At 40.1% G+C, this 24115-nt stretch overlaps 2 protein-coding genes across 4 annotated transcripts in view; one reads left to right on the top strand and one right to left on the bottom strand.

The window, feature by feature from the left end:
* Positions 1-24115, bottom strand: part of MGAT1 (alpha-1,3-mannosyl-glycoprotein 2-beta-N-acetylglucosaminyltransferase) — a 139657-nt gene that overhangs the window by 79068 nt on the left and 36474 nt on the right. The window contains exon 3 of one of the 3 annotated variants that reach the window (XR_012125277.1): positions 5663-6058. The exons of the other annotated variants lie outside the window; for them this stretch is intronic. The gene's annotated coding sequence lies outside the window, so the exon portion shown is untranslated. Of the gene's footprint in view, positions 1-5662; positions 6059-24115 lie in introns of those variants that run through there. 3 annotated transcript variants of the gene reach the window in all.
* On the top strand, positions 6087-11913 carry LOC140846258 (vomeronasal type-1 receptor 1-like). Its single transcript, XM_073222019.1, is given in 2 exon segments — positions 6087-9140; positions 9142-11913. Coding segments are annotated over 2 exon segments (975 nt in total). The 5' UTR covers positions 6087-8735; the 3' UTR covers positions 9712-11913.

Genomic DNA, 24115 nt, shown 5'->3' with positions numbered 1-24115 from the left:
CAGTGTTTATCACTCCCAGGTGTTCAGTTATTTTACCTTATTGTTATATTTCTCAAAGAAAATATGTTAACATGCTTTTAAATATCTTAAGTATTATATATAGTGCAATACTGCAATTAATATGTAGGATAATATTGTTGCTCTGAAACTTGTTTTTAATGCCTTAAGTGAATTTCATAAATTGCTAGTAAATTATTGATCACTTATCAGAATTTGAATTTTGTGCAATATGGTTAGAAACAGCACTAAATTTTTCCTATAATATGCTCCTTTATTCCCAAACAAATCACTACAAAGATTCCTGAGTCAGCAGAAACCATAGGTCCTCAGCTAATCATTGAACTCATTGTCAGAATGAAAAATTCTCAACCTTGAAAAGATGTGCATCATTTGGAAATTATACTCTCAGTATTGATCAACAAGGAAGCCGAGATGATTGGATAGCAAAATAAAAGAACACAAAGGGTCTTCTTCATCCTTGGAATTTCCACGTATACATGTGCTAAACACATGGAAATGCACATTCAGTCATTCCAAAGAAAACAAGACAGGTCACCAGTGCCAGCGTCATGCAGATGACCATGGTTTCAGGGGAGGTTGTGGACACAGGCTGGTCCTGTGGACAAGCTGGACTGACGATGTCTCTTGAGGAGAATCACCATGTGGACACAGGTCCAAGTCCAGGGGGACACAGGAAGCCTCATTAAAACATGACACTTAGGGATGTTGACGGACGATGATAATCACACATAATGAGGCCCAAACACTTCAGCCAAAACTTGTTCTAAATCACATTATTCTGTTCAGGACATCGTTACAGCACTTGTGTCCTCTCTCCTCTCATCGTTTCTCTCTCTACTGCATTTTTTTTGCATGTATTTACAAAGATGATATTCTTTATTTCATTTTTTTATACAAAGTACTCCTTTGATTCCCATCATCTCCAGGTGCAACCCCACATTCTTTCCCTTTACAGACACAGAAAAGCCCCTACTCTTCAGCGTTCCCTGCTACGAGCCGATCACAGCAGGATGACGGCAGCATCACAAACTCCCCTGCGGTCTCCTCTCTACCTCCTTTTCGCTAAACTCCATGTTACTATCATCTCATATTTTTTCATACATTTATATCATGTACTGTTTCTCATTTCCTCCTTTGGAAAAACATTGCTCACTTGGTCACCAGGATTGACGTCTCTCTTCATTTCCCTCTAACATCCTGGCCACTCCTCCTCAGGCCCCCAAGCTGGGTCCTGCCCTGCTGCTGCCCTCTGCACCCTGCTCTCCTTGTCTGCTCTGCCCCCAGTCACTCCTTGGTGCTTTATTCCGGCAACTTGGTTTTCAGCAGCAAGAGCGAACTATGTGCAAACACTTCCTCCAACTCCAGCATCGTATGTCAGCCCCCTGCTTGACCTCCCACTTGGGTCTGTAGTAGAAACTTCACTGAACACGTGCGCACTGCTCTCCTGGTCTCCCCCAGAACCTGCTCCTCTCACTGTCCTATGCAAGACACCGGCAATTCCTTCCTTCAGCTCGCTCGGGCCAAACCCCGGAGCCACCCTGATTCCTCTCGTTCACCCACACCCACATCTAAGCCATCAGGAAAACCTGTTGCCTGCATTTAAAAAATAATCCAGAGTCGTAACAATTGTTTCACCACCAGTCTCACTGTACTGCTGAAACCCATCATCTCTCATGTGCATTATTTCAACTGCCTCTTAAATTGAGTCCCTTGCATACATCTTTGCAACCTACACTCTAAAACCAGCACAGTAGCCAGAGTAATTCTGTGACAATAGAGAGTACAACAAGTCACAATAGGAAAGAATAACATAATGTCCATCAATATGTCTCAGAACAAAACCCAAAAACCTTTTAAAGGCTTACTAAACTGGCTGTGAGCAGGCCTGATGACATCCCACCACCCTCGATCTCTCCCTTTGCCCAGACTGGCTAATGCAACCCTTCTCACTATTTGGAATGCTCCTGTCCCCCTTTCCCTGACAGCCATTCCCTCATCTCCTTCAGACTCTGCTCAGATCTCACCTTTGAACAGGGACTGTCCTGACCACTCCTTTCCAAGCCCTCCAGCCTCCAGCAATAATCCGTTTTTTCCTACAGTTATTTTCCAACATGCTAAATATTACACTCATTTTACCGAAAAATATGAGCTCAGTGAAAGCATCATTTGTGTCTCTGTACACCCATGCATGACCAAAAGCTGAGGGTGACAGTTTAGAGATGATTCTTAGCCATAAGGATTATCAGTGATTTTTAAAACTTCGGACATTGAAAACTAGACCCTGGGTAAATAGTTGTCAAATGACTAAGTGCACCGAGAGATAGTCCTGTCAGCCCTGCCGTATTGGGCTGGGAGCCTGTGTGTATTCAGGAAGAGGGTGCTGGTGGGATATGAGCAGGAAGAACCTCTCCTTTCCCCAGATGTCATAGCGTGGGACCCAAGTCTGCCAACCCAAGTCCTGAAGAGGAAGCTAGACTCAGCACGTACCTCACTGGCCTGGGCACTACCGGAATATCAGCTTCACTTTTTCTTCAGGCTGACTGCTTTATTACAAAATGTAGTATTTGCACAACTGCCCCAAATTGCATTTAAAAAATAATACTGATAGAATAAATTGCTGAAATTATGCAGTTGGATTGCTTATAGACCTCTGTATTAAGTAGTCAACTAAAAATTCAGTTTTGGTTAATGAACCCCAGATGCGAGCATTTATATTTCTATTTGGAAGTCAATGGAGAGTTGGATGCTCCAACATAAATTATGGATCAAGAGAAGCTTCAGAGGAAAGAAATTACTCTCTAGACGTCTGTACTTTGACTGAAGCCCTAAAAAACACTTTTGTTTTCTAGCAACTGAAAACAATTAGCACTCTAAGTTTACTTTCTCCTCTACTGCTGTAGAACTCTGTGTAATCACTTCTCACCAGATGTAGGAAGATATGTTTGTGACCTCAGGTGGTGACTTTAATTCAAAACACTTGTAAACTTATCCAGAGAACCCTCTGAAGCTAAGAGAGTAATTTGTTCTTCCTCTGGACAAATCAGAAAGTTCACTGCGTGCAAACTGGGATGCAGTCCGTGGGCAGGGAGTAACCCGCTCTTCGGCTCCTCTTATAACCTGGATCCAGGCTCCCGGATCCGGCCGCGGCCATCAGACGTGTCCCTGACCTGGCTTGTGGAGCTCAGATCAGTAAGTGCCCCCACACTCGCCCGGTCTGCAGCTGCTGCGTGAAGGGGGCGGTCTGGGCATCCTTGCAGGGATGTACTTGCCATCCTCCTTTCTTTCTGATTCTCCTGTGGTCCCTGCTCTGCCTCTGCTCCGTGTTACCCTGCTCCCCGCCTGTTCCCACACCCGTGCTCCTCTGTCCCTGTTTCCTGGCTGCTGTTTTCTTTTCCATTTCTCTCATCTCTCTATTCTGTTGTTCCTTTGATTTTGCTATCTCCTGCCCTTATATACCTTCATCTCTTATTCTCACTCCTCTGAGTAAAATTATTCTATTTGAATTTAAGTTAAGGGGAATTTCCTGTAAAATTTTGCTTCTATGACTCATCTATACAAGTCTGTGTAAGTTTATATTGTGATCATCAGTTGTGTGCTACAAACAATATTATTGAGGAGTCATTTCAGAGGCAATTATTTAATTCAGTGTCATATACAAATAAAATAACATATTTTACCAAAAATTACATATATACAAAATAGCATGATCAATGATGACTTGCAGTGTAATGTATGGTATATTTTGTCACCCTTTTAGTGGATATATGGAATGGAAGTATGTTAAACAAATAAAGGGAATGGTGTAAAATATTTATTTCATCTTCCAATAGTTTTATTATGCAGGACATGAAAATAGTTTATGTAACAGGTCAATAATTACACCATGCAAGAATTAACATTCTTTAAAACTAAGTAACACTAAAGTGCTTATGTCAACCTAATAACCTGTGAGGGGTCATATCTTTCAGTGCATTACACACACTGGTACCTGGAATGGTCTCAGGACAGCACCTTAGGGACGGGGAAACTGATCTGGAACTGGATGGACAAGAGGGGCCAGGAGAAAAACCCCCCAGCTCCAGGCCACATTGTGAGGTGCAGGGAGAGAGCCCGCTGCCCCCCCAGGGGGCTGTGCACACAGAGTCCCAGAGGGTGGAGGGATGGGGAGAACTGGGGACCTGGTCGTTCCAGAAGGTTCTGGGGCAGCAGGAAAGCTTGAGGACCCTGGGGCTCGGTTGGTGACTGATACCAGCCCAGGAGCTCTAGCTGTGCCAGTGGGCGATTATTTCCCCATTTGTTTTATATACTCTGTTTCCCCTCCTGTCAACCTTCCCTTGTCCTGTCCAGCGCCTTCTGCTCAGCACCTCCTCCTACCCACACCTGTGAAATCCTCACTTCTGTCCTATTTCTCATATTGCGTGTCCATCATTGTCGGTGTCCTGCTGCTCACCCTGCCCCCCTTAATGCTGGGAGGCCGCCCCCTCCGTCAGTGTCCCCTCCTCCGCCCCCGCTGCTCCCAGGCTCGGCCTTTCATGTGATGCGCTGCGTCTCAGGGAGATTTTCAGTTCCTGTTTCCCTCTTCCCCTCTCCGTCTCTGATGCGTGTACTTCGTCCCCTTTATCGTCTTAACTTTTATTGCCTTATATTTCTTATTCAATTACTCAGTTTTTCAGTTTGCCACGTCCCAGTATTTACATCCTTGTGCCCCTCTTTCCAAATTTACTTTTTTTCAGTCAACTGTTAAGTTTTTCAGTCTAAAATATTTTGAATTTTTCTCTATTTAAACAAAATTCAAGTACATTCTTCTTTTGTCCTCTCGGTGTCCTCTTTTTCTATCCCACCCAGCCTTCTTTCACCCTCTTTCGCTATTTTCACGACCCCTTTCGTTGGTTGAAATTTTGATTTTTAATTCATTTCTCAACTTGTTTCCAATCGGTAATGAATTCATCATGTTTTCGTCCTACTTTCTTCTTTTTTTCCTTATTTTGTTATTTCTCTTTCTACTGCTTTCTCATCTATTCCTCTTATTTGTGTTTTCTGATATTTATATTATACAAATTTATATGCTTTTTGATCTTTAAGATTTCTTATTGACCTTGTTGAGGAGGAAAATCTTTTCTACCACCCTCTTAAGTTATATATGGAGGCATGCAGATTAACAGGAGCTCACGCAGGAAGTTGCCCCTAAATGGCTAAAATTAGGAGTTTCGGAAAAGAAGGGGTAGAAGAGGCTTCCATGGGAAAAACAAATGGTTTTCTAAGGGACCAAACATGAGATAAGACACTTTGTGATAATTATTGTTTATGCAGGTGTAAGTGGTATTTTCCATCTTTTTCATGGCTGTAAAGCTCCCCCAGAGAATGACATTTCTGACAGTTTTATTCCCAGAAGTTCCTGCTTTTAGTGTTATAATGAAAGCTCCTAGAAGGCTCCTTTCTGTATCTGTTGAATCTCAAATGTCTTTAGTTTAAAATAATCCTCATATTAATTCTGGGGGTCCTAGTAGGTCATCACAATCCTAGCTAAATGTTCTCATAGAAACTTCTTCCTCAGTTTGGAAAATTACTCTTTTTTTTTTTTTTTTGCTTTCCTAAACTCCCCCATTTCATGCCTTTAATTTATTCTGACAGACATATATGCTAATTTTTTTCTATTTTTTTTTTTAGGCTTCTCTTTTCCCATAGTCCTTTCTTTGCTTCTGTGCCTCTTGCATTCGCATCAATTTCTTCTCTTCTTGCTGCCCCGATTTGTACTTGGTCTCTTTGCTCCCTCACTCTCTTTGGCTGATTTCCCTCCTGGAACGGCACTGCCTTCATCCTCCTTGCCTACTTCTAGTGTCACTTTGCCATCATATTTTTTGTTCCTCTCTTTAGCTTTCCACTTTGATTAAACATTACTTAATTCTCCGGATTTTCTGTTGCTCATTTATGTTCTTTCACCTCTTCCCCCTATTTTTCTTGTTTATTTTCGATGGTTTCTCCATATGCCGCCTGGTCCTTCTTGTTCATGTGTCTTGGCTCCTCGCCATTCTCTGATCTAACAAAGAAAATTTTAGAAACAACTTTTCAAGTTCAAAGTAACAAAAGGGTTTATATTTGTTGGAAATTGCATTACATTTTAAATATTGGTGAGAAGTAATATTCTGTATTGGATGCTCTGACTTATAAATGTTCCACATACTACTGTCTATTCTTTATTAATATCTTTTCATTGATTTATATAATATTACCCAAGAAATTGTTGCACAAATTTTAGGGTTATCCCATAGTATTTTTGTTGTTATAATTCCTATATTTCATAAAATTATATTATCTAACTGAGGAAATACCTTATAAATTAATGATCTGTGTTACCTGTTACAATACTTTTTTTTTCCTAGAGCTTTCAGTATAGACTATCTTAGTGAATATGGCAATCACATTATTTATTCTAGAATGCTTGCCTTTCTTTTCATTCTTTAGCACGTTAGGAACCTAAATGGGACATACGAGTGGGTATGTTATATTTCTGAGTTAAAAGACAATCATACTGAGTTTCTTAATTTATGTTTGTTCTATGTTCTATGTTTATGCTCATAATGTTATGTTTATATGTTTATATTAGCTAGCCGCCTCACAGAAAGTTAGTAATCTCCCTTATATTTATAATATACTTTCAGGGGTTCTATTTTTTGTCATAAATGGGTGCTAAGTGTATATGAATGTACTTTTTGGATCACTGAGATGGTCACGCACCTTCCTTCTTCCTGGTGTTAGTATGGAGAATTATGTTAATAGATTCCCTAAAGCTACAACATCTTTGCATTTCCAAGAAAATACAAACTGTGCATGATATATTATTCTTGTTTATTCCTTGGTGCATGTAGTTTGAAATTATTTACATGCACATTTATCTATTTTATCAAGATGAAATTTAGAAAACAAAATTATCCATTTAAAAGTGGGCCATTCAGTGGAAATTACATTATTTGCAATTTTGTACAACCACAACCTTCTATTGAGGTTCAAAACATCCCATCAAACCCCCAAAATAAACCCAGATTCCCCAGTCACTCTTCTGACCACCCTCTCTCCAGTCCCTGGCAACGATGTATCTGTTTTCTGTCTATGGACTTATACAGTTGGGGATATTTGATATAATGGAATTATGTAATACGTGACTTTTGGTGCTGGCTTCTTTAACTTCTGTACAGGAATTTCTCATGCAAGTGTGGTCATGTTGGTAGCTGGCTTGAGGATGGTTGGTGTCTCATGTGGGTCTCAGTGTTACTTGGAGTGAAATGGCCTTATGTAAAGTTTTAGAAATTAGCTGAAGACTTCCTCTGTGTGTCTGCTCCTGCTCTTATAAGCTGAGATGGTTGTGTCCAGGTTTGCAGCAAGGCAGTGCTTATGTGCCCATTCAGGCACTTAACAAGATCCTGCTTGTGTCATGTTTGTTCCACACCAACTGGCCAAAACAAGTCAAAGCCAACCTACATTCAAGGGATGCGAAAAAAAAAGCCACCTCTTGAGTTGAGCCATAATGTCTCATTACAACTTATCCAGGGAAGGAAAGACTTTAACAGCTACTTCCCAGTCTACCAATGTCTGGTGTTATAGGCTGAGCTTGTTCTCCTTGGTCCCTGTGCCTCCACAATAAAGAACTGTAATCTCTTAGGCAGAAACACAGCAGTGAAGCAGAGTGAAAGTTTTATTTGAATACACTCCAAAGGAGGAGCTGGCCAGAGTCAAGGGATACAAAGGCCCCAAACTTTTAGGGGAGAGTCTATTTATCAGGACTTATCTGGCAGGTACTTCTTTTGATTGACAGGGTGAGGCCATTTGATTGACAGCTCTAGTTATATACCCATTTTTCTTGGTGCACATGTCTTCCCACCCCACCCCACCCCACCCCCGGAATGCACGCTGGGGGGTGGGGGGAGCAAAACCACAATTTTATTTTAATGAGATTATGAGAAGGTGTGGTTTGGATGGTTCTAGTTTTGTTTGATTGCTCTTCCTTGGGACCTGGTTGAGACCAGTTTGGCCTGGTTCCTATAGGCAAGAAGTTATCTCCCTACAAAGCCTTTGTCCTCTTCATGTTGGACCCCTACCTGGGCAGTTTGGGCAATTTTGTCCTTGAACCTAATATTCTCCTTCCCTGGCTGTTCATATCTAACTTTCTACCTAACGTTCCTAACACTGAGATCAAGAGCAAATGAAATGTGAGAAATTGGAGACAAACAATAGAGATAGTTACTTAGAGGAATATTGCTGAAAAGAGGAGAAATGACTCAAGAAATGTGCAAAAAATAGAGAACATTTGCATGTTGATGTGGGAAATTTTAAATGCATGAGTACATTCAAATTTTTGAAATGAAGTTCAGACGTATATGTAGAACTTAAATAAAATCTCCATAAAGCTGAAATATTATTGTTCATGAATAAATATTCTCCTTCAGGATGCTCAATTTATTTCTCAGAATTACAGTAATGTTTTTATAAATAAGGCCTGTTTTATCTCAATCCTAATATTCCTCTAAAGCTACTTCAATAATGCTTGACATATGCCTCTAGAGCTTATTCATTTCCTGCCTATTGTTACAGACCATTTGCACATCCTACTGCAGAGAGTGACCACGTCTCCATGCAGCCCTGTTATTTCCGTCAAGATTACAAACCATTTATATTCTTTTTAAAGCTGTGAAAGAGTCCTTCCAAAGTACAACAGGCCAATGACCATATTTCCAAATACCACTGTTTGGGGAATATTCTTTCTCTCTCAATTTGGGATTGGCATTATTGGGAATACATTGCTACTAGCATTACAAATCAACACCCTCTTATTTCAACCCCACGCAAAGAAGCCTATAGACTGGATATTCACCCACTTAACCTTAGCTAATGTCATGACAATCCTTTTCAGTGGGATTCCAGAAGTAATACATTACTTTGGAATAAGACATTTTATGGACGACACTGGTTGTAAGACAATGTTGTACATGTACAGAGTCACCCGGGGTCTCTCCCTCTGTATGACGTCCTTCCTGAGTGTGTTTTGGGCAATAATGATCACTCCCAGCCACTGTAGTTGGGTGTGGCTCAAACCCCAACTCTCTACATACATTTTTCCTTCTTTCTTTTTTTTTCTGGATCATCAACATGCTGATCTACATCCAGGTCATCATAAAAGTTGGAGCCCCTTATAACGCCACAGAAGTCAGACAAAAATATTCTCTGACATACTGTAGCGTGAGAGAATCTGATAGGCTTCAGGTAGCTGTCCTTGAAGGGAGCATGGTCATACGAGATATCCTGTGCATGTTCCTCATGATCTGAGCCAGTGTGTATGTGGTGAGGCTCCTCTTCACACACCGCAGGACAGTCCAGCACGTCCACAGGACCAGCCTCTGCCCACGAGTCTCTCCTGAAACCAAGGCCACCCACACGATCCTGGCCCTGGTGAGCTGCTTTGTCTTCTTTTACTGGACCAACAGCTGCCTTACCATGTACATCAGTTATAGACATGATGTACGAGGGTTGGAGAACATCACCATTTTTGTCTCTGCTTGTTTTCCAACAATCTGTCCTTTTGTGCTGATCAAAAATAACTGTCGATCATTTCTGAGGTGTGTCTTTGCAAAGATGATAAAGTCTTGTCCACAAACTATTTCTGTCAGAGGCTTGAACACCCTCCCACAACTTCTCTGAGACAAAGGGCATGTGATTAGAATTTCCTACCCCACAATTTTAGTAAGGCAAGTTTCTGAAAAAAAAAAGCCTTAATAACTTTTACTCTGGGCATTCCTTCAAACCATCCAGCTTAGTAAACAAATGTAGATAAACAATAAAGCTGGCAGAAAACAAAAATAACATGTCCAACACAGTTATACGTGGAATAGACTCTATTTTACCTTTCCTACAATGATTCTCAAGAACTCCTGAGACAGGGCCAAGAGGGAAGCACAGGAAAGCTTGAACATACCTCCTCCCATGTTCACATCGAATCTACAACTACACAGGTAATTTATCCTGAGGAAGAACTGAGGCCTGAGTGAACACATTCTGCACAATGAGGGATAAAATGGCCACATAAAAATATTAGGAGAGATGGAGACATGGTAGTGGAGGTACCCCACCCCCAATCCCTCATGCAGTCCTGTAGTAGGGAAAGATACCACTGAGTTACCTGAACAGAGACTCACCTGCCCTGGGGCACAGAAAAAGAGCCACATTTTAAAGGGCAACCACAGTATAAGTGAAGGAAACTACTGATGTTCAGAAGTAGAGCACGGGGCCAAACTGGGGTAACTGCTAGAACTCTTCATGGTACCAGAGATGCTGGTGAGCACCATTGTTTATGTTACCTGCACTCATTGCTAGGCTGGATGGGAGGAGGGTGAGTGCCATTGTTCCCCTGCACCCCCACATGTTTATAGTGTGGAGGGAAGCAGGGGCTGTGTGAACAGACCATTTCTGATCTTAAGCAAGGCAGTCTCCCAGACCCTGCCTGCACCCAAACACACCTGCCAGTGATCTAGCAGTTCCACCAAGGCAACACTAGTAAGATTGCCATGAATTCATTTTACCCATTCTCCTCCCATCACGAGCCATCTTGTTAGTGCAGCAATGATGGCACCCACTCAGGAGACCCTCAGAAACTGTCCCATCCATCCCCAGCCACCTCATTAGCATGGCTCTGACCAGGCACACTCAGAAGACCTCCACACTTGCTCTTCCCATTCCATTCCCCACACTGGCAAGGCCCCAGGTGGTGCTATGAGGAAGCCCCACAGACTACACCCCTATAACTACAGTCACTCTACCAATGTGGCACAAGCTGGCACCCACCCATGAGATCCCAGGTGGCACCCTTCACCCCTGGTAACCCTGTCATCAAGGCCCTAGCCCATTTTCAACCCAGGAATCCCTCAGCCCACTCCTTGGGAACCCTAGCACTGGAAAGCCCATGCCCATGCCCAAATGGCCTCCAGCCAACTGCCAAACAGTCACATGCAGTCTACCCATGGAATGTACCTTCAAGAAAGGGTGAGGTAGCTCTTTTCCCAAACCTATAGAAATAAACACAAAGATATACTTCAAATGAAAGAGCAAGAAAAAGATCAGGAAACGAGCTAAATGAAACAGTTAAGCAACCTACCTGAAATAAAGTTTAAAGTAATGATTATAAAGATGCTCTCACTTGAGAGAAGAGTGAATAAACTCAGGGAGAACAAAAATATATATACAAAACATAAAAAAGAACCAATAACAGATGAAGAATACAATAACTGAAATGAAAAATACACTAGAGGGAATCAATGAAAGATTAGATGCAGCAGAAGAAAGGATTAGTGACCAGGAATACAGTGTAATGGATAGCACTCAAGCTGAACAGCAGAAAGAAAAAAGAATAAAAGAAATCAGGATAGCTTAAGGAACTTTGAGAACAACAAACACCCTGACAGTCACATGATAGGGATCCCAAAAGGAGAACAGAGAGAGAAAGGGGTAGAAAACATATTTGAATAATAGCTGAAAATCTCCTTAACCTTGGAAGGAAAGAGACATTTCAGCCCAAGAAGTGAAGAGTGTCCCAAATAACATGAACCCAAGGAGGTCCACACCAAGACTCATAATAATTAAAATGTCTGACATCAAAGACAAAGGGAATCTTAAAGGAAGCAAGACAAGCAATAAATTACATACAAGGGAAACCACATAAGGCTAGCTGGAGATTAAACTGCATGCTGCTAAAAACCAATGGGTCAAGAAAGAAATCAAAAAGGAAATTTAAAAATATTTGAAGAATAATGAAAATAGAAACACAACAATTCAAAATCTTTGGGATGCTGTTCTAACATGGAAGATTATAGTGTTACAGGCCTACTTGAAGAAACAAACATCTGATAAACAATGTAATTGTACATCTAAGGAAACTATAAAAAGAAGACAAAGCACAAAGCTAGTAAAGGGAAGGAAATAATAAAGACCAGAGTGGACATATGAAATAGAAAATAAAATAAAACAGAAAAGAACAATGGAACTAGGAGCTGTAATTAGAAAAGATAACCAAAATTGATAAATCATTAGCTAGATTCATCAAAAAAGAGGACTTGAATAAATAATATCAGAAATGAAAGAGATGTTACAACTGACACCAAAAAAAATAAAAACATTTATAAAAGAGTGCTATGAAAAATTATAAGCCAAACTTTTGAACACCAAGAAGAAATGGATAAATTCCTAGAAACATGCACCTCCCATGATTGAACAAGGAAAAAAAAGAAAATCAGAAGAAACTGATTACTTTAATGGAATTAAAGTGATAATCAAAAAATTCCCAACAATCTAAAGTCCAGTACAATATGAGTTCACAGGAAAATTCTACTAAACATTTAAGTAAGACTTAATACCTATACCTCTAAAACTATTCCAAAATATCAAAGAAAAAGGAAACCTTCCACTCATTCCATGAAGCCAGCATCACCTTGAGACCAAAATTAGACACTACAAAAAAAAAGGAAATTATAGACCAATATCTCTCATGAACATAAATGCAACATTCCTCAGCAAAATATTGGCAAGGAAAACTAAAAAACACATCAAAAACATCATTCACCATGACCAAGTGAGTTTTATCTCAGGAATGTGATACACCACATTAACAAAAGGAAGAATAAAAATCATATGATCATCTCAATAAATGCTGAAAAGCATTTGACAAAACTAAGCATCCATCAATGACAGACACTCTCAACAAAGTGGGTTTAGAGGGAAAATGCCTCAACATAATAAAGGCCATATAAAACAAACCTACAGCTAACATCTTACTCCATGAAAAAAAGCTGAAAGATCAGGCACAAGATCAGGAACAAGACATGGAACTCCAGTCTCACCACTTTTATGAAAAAAATAACACTGGAGGTCCTAGCCACAGCAATCAGACATGAAAAAGAAAAAAAAAAGCATACAACTTGGTAAGGAAAAAGTAAAACTGTTACTATTTACAGATGACATGATACTATACAGAGAAATCCTTAACAACTCCACCAAAATACAATTAGAACTGATAAATGCATTCAGTAAAGTTGCAGGACACAAAATCAGTATACAGGAATCTGTTGCATTCCTACATACTAAAATGAACTAGCAGAAAGAGAAATCTGGGAAATGATTCCATTTACAACTGCATCAAAAAGAATACAATACCTAAGAATAAAACCAACCAAGGAAGTGAAAGACTTGTACTTTGGAAAGTATAAGACACCGATGAAGGGAATTGATGAAGACACAAATTAATGGAAATCTATTTCACACTCATGAACAGGATGAATTAACATTGTCAAAATGGCCATCCTTCTGAAAGCAATTTACAGATTCAATGTAATCCCTACCAAAATACCAACAGCATTTTTCAATGAACTAGAACAAATAATCCTAATATTTATATGGAACCGCCAAAGACCCTGAATAACCAAAGCAAACCTGAGAAATAAGAACAGAGCTGAAGTTATCATGCTCCCTGACTTCAAACATTACACAAAGCTACCATAACCCAAACAGTATGTTACTGACACGAGAACAGATACACAGAACAGTGGAACAGAATAGAGGGTATGGAAACAAACCCATGCCTATATGGTCAACTACCATGACAAGAATAAACAATGGAGAAAAAACAGTCTCTTCAATAAAAGGTGTTTGGAAAATAGGACAGCTACATGCAGAAGAATAAAACTGGACCATTGTCTTACACCATACACAAAAATAAACTCAAAATGGATAAAATCTTAAATATAAGACATGAAAACATAAAACTCTTAGAAAAGAAAATAAACAATAAACTCTTGAACTACAATATTAGAATTTTTTTCTGTATATGTATCCCCAAGCAAGGGAAACAAAAGCAAAAATAAGCATGTGGGACTATAAGAAACTAAAAAGCTTCTGTACAACAAAAGAAACCATCAAAATAATGAAAAGGCAACATACTGTATGGAAAAATATATTTGCAAATGATATATCTAATAAGGGGTTAATATCCAAAATATATAAAGAACTCATACAACTCAACACCAAAAAAACCACAAATAATCCAATTTAAAAATGGGCAGAAGACCTGATAGACATTTTTCCAAAGAAGACATATAGAAAAAGATTCTTGATACCACAATCATCAGGGAAATGCCAGTCAAAACTACAATGAGATATTGAGATATTACCTCACACCAGCTTAATGTCTACTATCAAAAAATAACAAGCGTTGGTGAAGATGTGGAGAAAAGGGAACCCCCCTAAACTGTTGGTGGGATTGCACCTTGACGTAGCCACTTTAGAAATCAGTATGGAGGTTCCTCAAAAAACTAAACATTAAATGTCATATGACTCAGCAATTCCACCTCTTACAATTTACCCAAAGAAAATGAAATCATTAATTTGAAAAGATATTACATGTTCCAATGTTAACTGCAGCATTATTTACAATAGCCAAGATTTGGAAGCAACCAAAGTGCCCATCAATAGATTAATGGATAAGAAAGATATGGTACATATACACAATGGAATATTTTTCAGCCATAAAAATAAAGAAATCTTGCCATTAGTAGGAACATTGATGGGCATATAGAGTATTATGCTAAGTGAAGTAAGTCAAAGAAAGAGGAATACCATATAGTTTCACTTTCACATGGAATGTGAAAAACAAATAAATAAATAAATAAACAAACAAAAATTGTAACCACACAGAACAGACTGTTGGTTACCACTGCAAGTGGAGGCAGCTGAAACAGGTGAAGGGTATAAAGGGGTACAAACTTCTAAGCATAAGATAATTTCATCACAGGGATGGAAGTAAAGCAGAGAGAATGCAGCTCATAATATTCTAAAATTTTTGTTTATGATAGATGGTAACTACACTTACAATGGTGAGCATTTAATAATGTATACAACTGAAGAACCACTAAATTGTCATCAGAAACCAACATAATATTATATGTAAACTACATTTCAATAAAAATTGTTTTAAAAGGATACATACTGTGCAGATGCTTTTGTGAAACTTGCTTGGATCCTGATGAACTCTTTTTTATTGATGCATAGGTGTATATTGGTTTCAAGTACACAGCGTAGTGATCCACACTTACATACATTATTAAATGCGCACCCCAACTAGTGCAGTTACTATCTGTCAACATAAAAGATGTTACAGAACAATTGACTGTATTCTCTATGCTGTTCTTTCCTCCCCATGACTAATTTATATTATGATTGAGATTTTGTGTCTCTTTATCCCCTTCACCTATTTTATGCAACCACCCCAACCCCTCCCCCATACTAATCACCAGTCACTTCTCATTGTCTGTAAGTCTGTTGCTGTTTTGTTCAGTTTCTTTTGTTTAGTTTCTAGATTCCACATGTAAGTAAAACCATATGGTATTCCTTTTTCTCTGACTGACTTACTTTACTTAGTACCTTCTAAGTCCTTCTATGTTGCCTCAAATGTCATGGTTTCTTTCTTTTTATGACTGAATAATATTCCATTGTATAAATGTTCCACATCTTCTCTATCCATTCATCTACTGATAGACACTTTGAAGACAGCCTCTTAAACAAAATAGTGTTGGAAAAACAGACCTGATGAACTCTTAAAAAAATAAACAAATATTTTGAGACAATCATAGTTAACACAGAAATTAGATAATAGTAAGGAATTAATGTTAATTTTGTGGGTTTGATTATGGTAGTGTGGTTATATATTTTTCAATTTCTCATGTTAAGAGATATCCTGAAATGTTTACAGACAGAATTTGCTTCAAAACATTTTGGCAAAATAAGATAGTGGAGAAAGAAATAAATAAAACTAAAGAGCTGGAAATAAATAATAATTAATACATATATATATATATATTGGAATATTACTAAGCCATAAAAGATAATGAAATCTTGCCATTTGGGATAAAATGGGATAGACCTAGAGGATATTATGCTAAGTGAAATAAGTCAGAAAAGGAAAGACAAATGCTTTATGATATCATTTATATGTGGAATCTGAAAACCAACACAAGCAAATTAAACAGGAATAGACTCACAGAGAACAGAATGCTGTTTACTCTAGGGGATGAGTGAAATAGATGAAGGGTGATAAAAATAATGAGAATGTTTCATGTCTTGATCTGGGTGATGGCTACATGAATGTATACACATGTCAAGATTCTTTGACCTGTACAATAAGATTTGTGCATTTTATTGTATATACTTCAATATAAAAAATAAAAATAACGAGGGGCGGAGCCAAGATGGCGGCGTGAGTAGAGCAGTGGAAATCTCCTCCCAAAAACACATAGAGCTATGAAAATATAACAAAGAAAAATCTTCCTAAAATAGAGACCACAGGACACAGGACAACATCCAGACCACATCCACACCTGCAAGAACCCAGCGCCTTGTGAAGGGGGTAAGATACAAGCCCCAGCCCGGCGGGACCCGAGCGCCCCTCCCCCCGGCTCCCGGCGGGTGGAGAGAAACCGGAGCCGTTTTTTTTTTTTTTTTGGCGAGCGCTTTTTGGAAGCCTTAGAGAGACGGGCCCCAGTTGCTGGGGAGGCAGGGTGGCGGGACCGGTGAGGAGGTGCCTGGGAACGGCGCCGGAGGACAAAGAATATCCCGCGTTTCTCCCTGCGAGACCTGGGGGCGGGTGCCTGAGACCGGTGCCTGAGGACGGAGGAGGTCGCGCGTTTTTCCCCTTTTTTTTTTTTTCTCTTTTTGGCGAGCACTTTTTGGAAGCCTTGAAGGGACGGGGACCCCAGTGCTAGGGAGGCACGGTGGCGGGACTGGTGAGCGGGTGGCTGGGACCGGCGCCTGAGGACAAAGAATATTCCCCGTTTTTCCCTGCGGGACCGGTGGGCGGGTTCCTGAGACCGGCAATTGAGGACAGAGGAAATCGCGCGTTTTTCCCCTTTTTTTTTCTTTCTTTTTTCTGCGAGTGCTTTTTGGAAGCCTAAAAGGGACAGGGACCCCGGTGCTAGGGAGGCAGGGTGGCGGGACTGGTGAGCGGGTGCCTGGGACCGGCACCTGAGGACAAAGAATATCCGGCATTTTTCCCTGTGGGACCGGTGGGTGGGTGCCTGAGACCAGCACCTGAGGACGGAAGAAATCACGCATTTTTCCCCTTTTTTTTCTCTCTTTTTGCCGAGTGCTTTTTGGAAGCCTTGAAGGGACAGGGACCCCGGTGCTAGGGAGGCAGGGCGGCAGGACTGGTGAGCGGGTGCATGGGACCAGTGCCTGAGGACAAAGAATATTGAGCATTCCTTCCCTGCAGGACCGGTGGGTGGGTGCTTTTTGGAAGCCTTGAAAGGACAGGGACCCTGGTGCTAGGGAGACAGGGCAGCAGGACCAGTGAGCGGGTGCCTGGGACCGGAACCTGAGGACAAAAAAAAAAAAAAAAAAAAAATCGCTTGTTTTTTCCTTTTTTTTCCTTTTTTTTTTCTCTTTGTTTCTGTTCCCTCTCTCATTGTTGCTGCTGTTGTTTTGGTTTGGAGAGTGCTTTTTGGAAATCTTAAAGGGGCAGGACAGGTCACTTAGACCAGAAGCAGGGAATCTGGGGATCTCTGGGCACTCTAACCCCCTGGGCAGCAGGGAGCACAGAGGCCCCTTACGGAGATAAATAGTCTCCTGGCTGCTCCCCCTCCAACGGGGCTCCACCATTTTGGAGGAACAGCCCCAGCCAGGCCAAGCCCACAGCAACAGCGGAGATAAACCCCAAAGCAACTGGGCAGGAAGCAGAAGCCCTGTCTGCGCACAGCTGCCCAGCACAAGCCACTAGAGGTCGCTATTCTCCCAGGAAAAGGCTACAAACCAACAAGAAGGGAAGCTCTTCCAGCGGTCACTTGTACCAGCTCTGCAAACTATCTCTATCACCATGAAAAGGCAAAACTACAGGCAGACAAAGATAACAGAGACAACACCTGAGAAGGAGACAGACCTAACTAGTCTTCCTGAAAAAGAATTCAAAATAAAAATCATGAACATGCTGACAGAGATGCAGAAAAAAATGCAAGAGCAATGGGATGAGATGCAGAGAAAAATGCAAGAGCAGTGGGATGAAGTCCGGAAGGAGATCACAGATGTCAGGAAAGAGATCACTGAAGTGAAACAATCCCTGGAAGGATTTATAAGCAGAATGGATAAGATGTAAGAGGCCATTGAAGGAATAGAAGCCAGAGAACAGGAACGTATAGAAGCTGACATAGAGAGAGATAAAAGGATCTCCAGGAATGAAACAACACTAAGAGAACTATGTGACCAAGCCAAAAGGAATAATATTCGTATTATAGGGGTACCAGAAGAAGAAGAAAGAGGAAAAGGGATACAAAGTCTCTTTGAAGAAATAATTGCTGAAAACTTCCCCAAACTGGGGCAGGAAATAATCGAACAGACCATGGAATTACACAGAACCCCCAACAGAAAGGATCCAAGGAGGACAACACCAAGACACATAGTAATTAAAATGGCAAGGATCAAGGACAAGGAAAGAGTTTTAAAGGCAGCTAGAGAGAAAAAGGTCACCTATAAAGGAAAACCCATCAGGCTAACATCAGACTTCTCAACAGAAACCCTACAGGCCAGAAGAGAATGGCATGATATACTTAATGCAATGAAACAGAAGGGCCTTGAACCAAGGATACTGTATCCAGCACGACTATCATTTAAATATGATGGTGGGATCAAACAATTCCCAGACAAGCAAAAGCTGAGGGAATTTGCTTCCCACAAACCACCTCTACAGGGCATCCTACAGGGACTGCTCTAGATGGGAGCACCCCTAAAAAGAGCACAGAACAAAACACACAACATATGAAGAATGGAGGAGGAGGAATAAGAAGGGAGAGAAGAAAAGACTCTCCAGACAGTGTATATAACAGCTCAATAAGCGAGCTAAGTTAGGCAGTAAGATACTAAAGAAGCTAACCTTGAACCTTTGGTAACCACGAATCTAAAGCCTGCAATGGCAATAAGTACATATCTTTCAATAGTCACCCTAAATGTAAATGGACTTAATGCACCAATCAAAAGACATAGAGTAATAGAATGGATAAAAAAGCAAGACCCATCTATATGCTGCTTACAAGAAACTCACCTTAAACCCAAAGATAAGCATAGACTAAAAGTCAAGGGATGGAAAAACATATTTCAGGCAAACAACAGTGAGAAGAAAGCAGGGGTTGCAGTACTAATATCAGACAAAATAGACTTCAAAACAAAGAAAGTAACAAGAGATAAAGAAGGCCACTACATAATGATAAAGGGCTTAGTCCAACAAGAGGATATAACCATTCTAAATATATATGCACCCAATACAGGAGCACCAGCATATGTGAAGCAAATACTAACAGAACTAAAGAGGGAAATAGACTGCAATGCATTCATTGTAGGAGACTTCAACACACCACTCACCCCAAAGGATAGATCCACCGGGCAGAAAATAAGTAAAGACACACAGGCACTGAACAACACACTAGAACAGATGGACCTAATAGACATCTATAGAACTTTACATCCAAAAGCAACAGGATATACATTCTTCTCAAGTGCACATGGAACATTCTCCAGAATAGACCACATACTAGCTCACAAAAAGAGCCTCAGTAAATTCCACAATATTGAAATTCTACCAACCAATTTTTCAGACCACAAAGGTATGAAAGTAGAAATAAATTCTACAAAGAAAACAAAAAGGCTCACAAACACATGGAGGCTTAACAACATGCTACTAAATAATCAATGGATCAATGAACAAATCAAAATAGAGATCAAGGAATATATAGAAACAAATGACAACAACAACACTAAGCCCCAACTTCTGTGGGATGCAGCGAAAGCAGTCTTAAGAGGAAAGTATATAGCAATCCAGGCACACTTGAAGAAGGAAGAACAATCCCAAATGAATAGTCTAACATCACAACTATTAAAACTGGAAAAAGAAGAACAAATGAGGCCTAAAGTCAGCAGAAGGAGGGACATAATAAAGATCAGAGAAGAAATAAACAAAATTGAGAAGAATAAAACAATAGCAAAAATCAACGAAACCAAGAGCTGGTTCTTTGAGAAAATAAACAAAATAGATAAGCCTCTAGCCCAACTTATTAAGAGAAAAAGAGAGTCAACACAAATCAACATAATCAGAAATGAGAATGGAAAAATCACGACAGACTCCACAGAAATACAAAGAATTATTAAAGACTACTATGAAAACGTATATGCCAACAAGCTGGAAAACCTAGAAGAAATGGACAACTTCCTAGAAAAATACAACCTCCCAAGACTGACCAAGGAAGAAACACAAAAGTTAAACAAACCAATTACAAGCAAAGAAATTGAAACAGTAATCAAAAAACTACCCAAGAACAAAACCCCGGGGCCGGACGGATTTACCTCGGAATTTTATCAGACACACAGAGAAGACATAATACCCATTCTCCTTAAAGTGTTCCACAAAATAGAAGAAGAGGGAATACTCCCAAACTCATTCTATGAAGCCAACATCACCCTAATACCAAAACCAGGAAAAGACCCCACCAAAAAAGAAAATTACAGACCAATATCCCTGATGAATGTAGATGCAAAAATACTCAATAAAATATTAGCAAACAGAATTCAACAGTATATCAAAAGGATCATACACCATGACCAAGTGGGGTTCATCCCAGGGATGCAAGGATGGTACAACATTCGAAAATCCATCAACATCATCCACCACATCAACAAAAAGAAAGACAAAAACCACATGATCATCTCCATAGATGCTGAAAAAGCATTTGACAAAATTCAACATCCATTCATGATAAAAACTCTCAGCAAAATGGGAATAGAGGGCAAGTACCTCAACATAATAAAGGCCATATATGATAAACCCACAGCCAGCATTATACTGAACAGCGAGAAGCTGAAAGCATTTCCACTGAGATCGGGAACCAGACAGGGATGCCCACTCTCCCCACTGTTATTTAACATAGTACTGGAGGTCCTAGCCACGGCAATCAGACAAAACAAAGAAATACAAGGAATCCAGATTGGTAAAGAAGAAGTTAAACTGTCACTATTTGCAGATGATATGATACTGTACATAAAAAACCCTAAAGACTCCACTCCAAAACTACTAGAACTGATATCGGAATACAGCAAAGTTGCAGGATACAAAATCAACACACAGAAATCTGTAGCTTTCCTATACACTAACAACGAATCAATAGAAAGAGAAATCAGGAAAACAATTCCATTCACCATTGCATCAAAAAGAATAAAATACCTAGGAATAAACCTAACCAAGGAAGTGAAAGACTTATACTCTGAAAACTACAAGTCACTCTTAAGAGAAATTAAAGGGGACACTAATAAATGAAAACTCATCCCATGCTCATGGCTAGGAAGAATTAATATCGTCAAAATGGCCATCCTGCCGAAAGCAATATACAAATTTGATGCAATCCCTCTCAAATTACCAGCAACATTCTTTAATGAATTGGAACAAATGATTCAAAAATTCATATGGAAACACCAAAGACCCCGAATAGCCAAAGCAATCCTGAAAAAGAAGAATAAAGTAGGGGGGATCTCACTCCCCAACTTCAAGCTCTACTACAAAGCCATAGTAATCAAGACAATTTGGTACTGGCACAAGAACAGAGCCACAGACCAGTGGAACAGATTAGAGACCCCAGAAATTAACCCAAACATATATGGTCAATTAATATTTGATAAAGGAGCCATGGACATACAATGGCAAAATGACAGTCTCTTCAACAGATGGTGCTGGCAAAACTGGACAGCTACATGTAGGAGAATGAAACTGGACCATTGTCTAACCCCATATACAAAGGTAAACTCAAAATGGATCAAAGACCTGAATGTAAGTCACGAAACCATTAAACTCTTGGAAAAAAACATAGGCAAAAACCTCTTAGATGTGAACATGAGTGATCTCTTCTTGAACATATCTCCCCGGGCAAGGAAAACAACAGCAAAAATGAGCAAGTGGGACTACATTAAGCTGAAAAGCTTCTGTACAGCGAAAGACACCATCAATAGAACAAAAAGGAACCCTACAGTATGGGAGAATATATTTGAAAATGACAGATCTGATAAAGGCTTGACGTCCAGAATATATAAAGAGCTCACACGCCTCAACAAACAAAAAACAAATAACCCAATTAAAAAATGGGCAGAGGAACTGAACAGACAGTTCTCCAAAAAAGAAATACAGATGGCCAAGAGATACATGAAAAGATGCTCCACATCGCTAATTATCAGAGAAATGCAAATTAAAACTACAATGAGGTATCACCTCACACCAGTAAGGATAGCTGCCATCCAAAAGACAAACAACAACAAATGTTGGCGAGGCTGTGGAGAAAGGGGAACCCTCCTACACTGCTGGTGGGAATGTAAATTAGTTCAACCATTGTGGAAAGCAGTATGGAGGTGCATCAAAATGCTCAAAACAGACCTACCATTTGACCCAGGAATTCCACTCCTAGGAATTTACCCTAAGAACGCAGCAATCAAGTTTGAGAAAGACAGATGCACTCCTATGTTTATCGCAGCACTATTTACAATAGCCAAGAATTGGAAGCAACCTAAATGTCCATCGGTAGATGAATGGATAAAGAAGATGTGGTACATATACACAATGGAATACTACTCAGCCATAAGAAGTGGAAAAATCCAACCATTTGCAGCAACATGGATGGAGCTGGAGAGTATTATGCTCAGTGAAATAAGCCAAGCGGAGAAAGAGAAATACCAAATGATTTCACTCATCTGAGGAGTATAGGAACAAAGGAAAAACTGAAGGAACAAAACAGCAGCAGAATTACAGAACCCAAAAATGGACTAACAGGTACCAAAGGGAAAGGAACTGGGGAGGATGGGTGGGCAGGGAGGGATAAGGGGGGGGAAGAAGAAGGGGGGTATTAAGATTAGCATGCATGGGGGGGAGGGAGAAAGGGGAGGGTGGGCTGCACAACACAGAGAGGACAAGTAGTGACTCTACCACATTTTGCTAAGCTGATGGACAGTAACCGTAATGTGATTGTTAGGGGGGACCTGATATAGGGGAGAGCATAGTAAACATAGTATTCTTCAGGTAAGTGTAGATTAAAAATTTTAAAAAAAAAAAGAAAGAAAGAAAGAAAAGGGGGATTACTCCTTAACAGGATAAAACTATTGGTAAATCAAAGATCAACGCATGCTTTAAATATCCTTAATGTTGATCACTTAAAGGGTGTCAGATGATCAGCTATGGAGGTACTCTTTTCTGATAATATTCCTTTCTCTTAATTAAAAAAAAAAAAAAAAGCAGTTACTGTGTGCTGACCTCCAATGAGTTCTGCACAGTGGTATAGAGGGCATGTCAAAGTGTGGGCAAAGGGTCTGTTTGTTTCTACGCAGAAGATCAAGGCCTAGCTTGGATACCCAGAAAATGAACTAAGATACAATAAGAGGAGGAGCTTCCGGCATCAGCACTCTCTGGAGGACTCGTGCCGGGGAATGATCATCAAAAAGCCTCCACAGGGATCCGGACGATGCTGCGGTTGTGGCTGCATCCAGCCCACCGTCTCCTGGACTTGCCATAAGAAGGAGGAGGGAGATGTCTAGGCTGGCATGTGCATACAGTGAGACAACGAATTTGACTGGATCTGTACTGTTGGAACTCAACCAGGAGTTGGGAGGGGTGCAAGTTGTAGCACCCCAAAATCTCATGACTATAGACTATCTATGGTTAAAAGAACATATGGGATGTGAACAGATCCCAGAAATGGGCTGCTTTAATTTGTCTGATGGTTCAAGTACAGTTGGACAATATCCATCATATCATAGATAAATTTTCACAAATGCCTAGGGTGCCTAAATGGTTTTCTTGGCTTCACTGGAGATGGCTGGTAATTATAGATTTGCTTTGTTTATGTCACCGTATTCCTATTATGTTAATATGTGTGTGCAAATTAGTTAGTAGTTTAAAACCTATACATACTTAAGGTACTATACAAGAAGATATGTCAAAGAAATAATCAATCCTCCCAAGTTTCCTTCATATGCTACATCTATAGCTTTTCTTCTT

Source organism: Manis javanica, chromosome 14 (assembly GCF_040802235.1).
Source record: "Manis javanica isolate MJ-LG chromosome 14, MJ_LKY, whole genome shotgun sequence".
Lineage (NCBI taxonomy): Eukaryota > Metazoa > Chordata > Mammalia > Pholidota > Manidae > Manis > Manis javanica.
The sequence above is the reverse complement of the archived record's forward strand: the minus strand, read 5'-3'. Positions and strand labels throughout refer to the sequence as shown.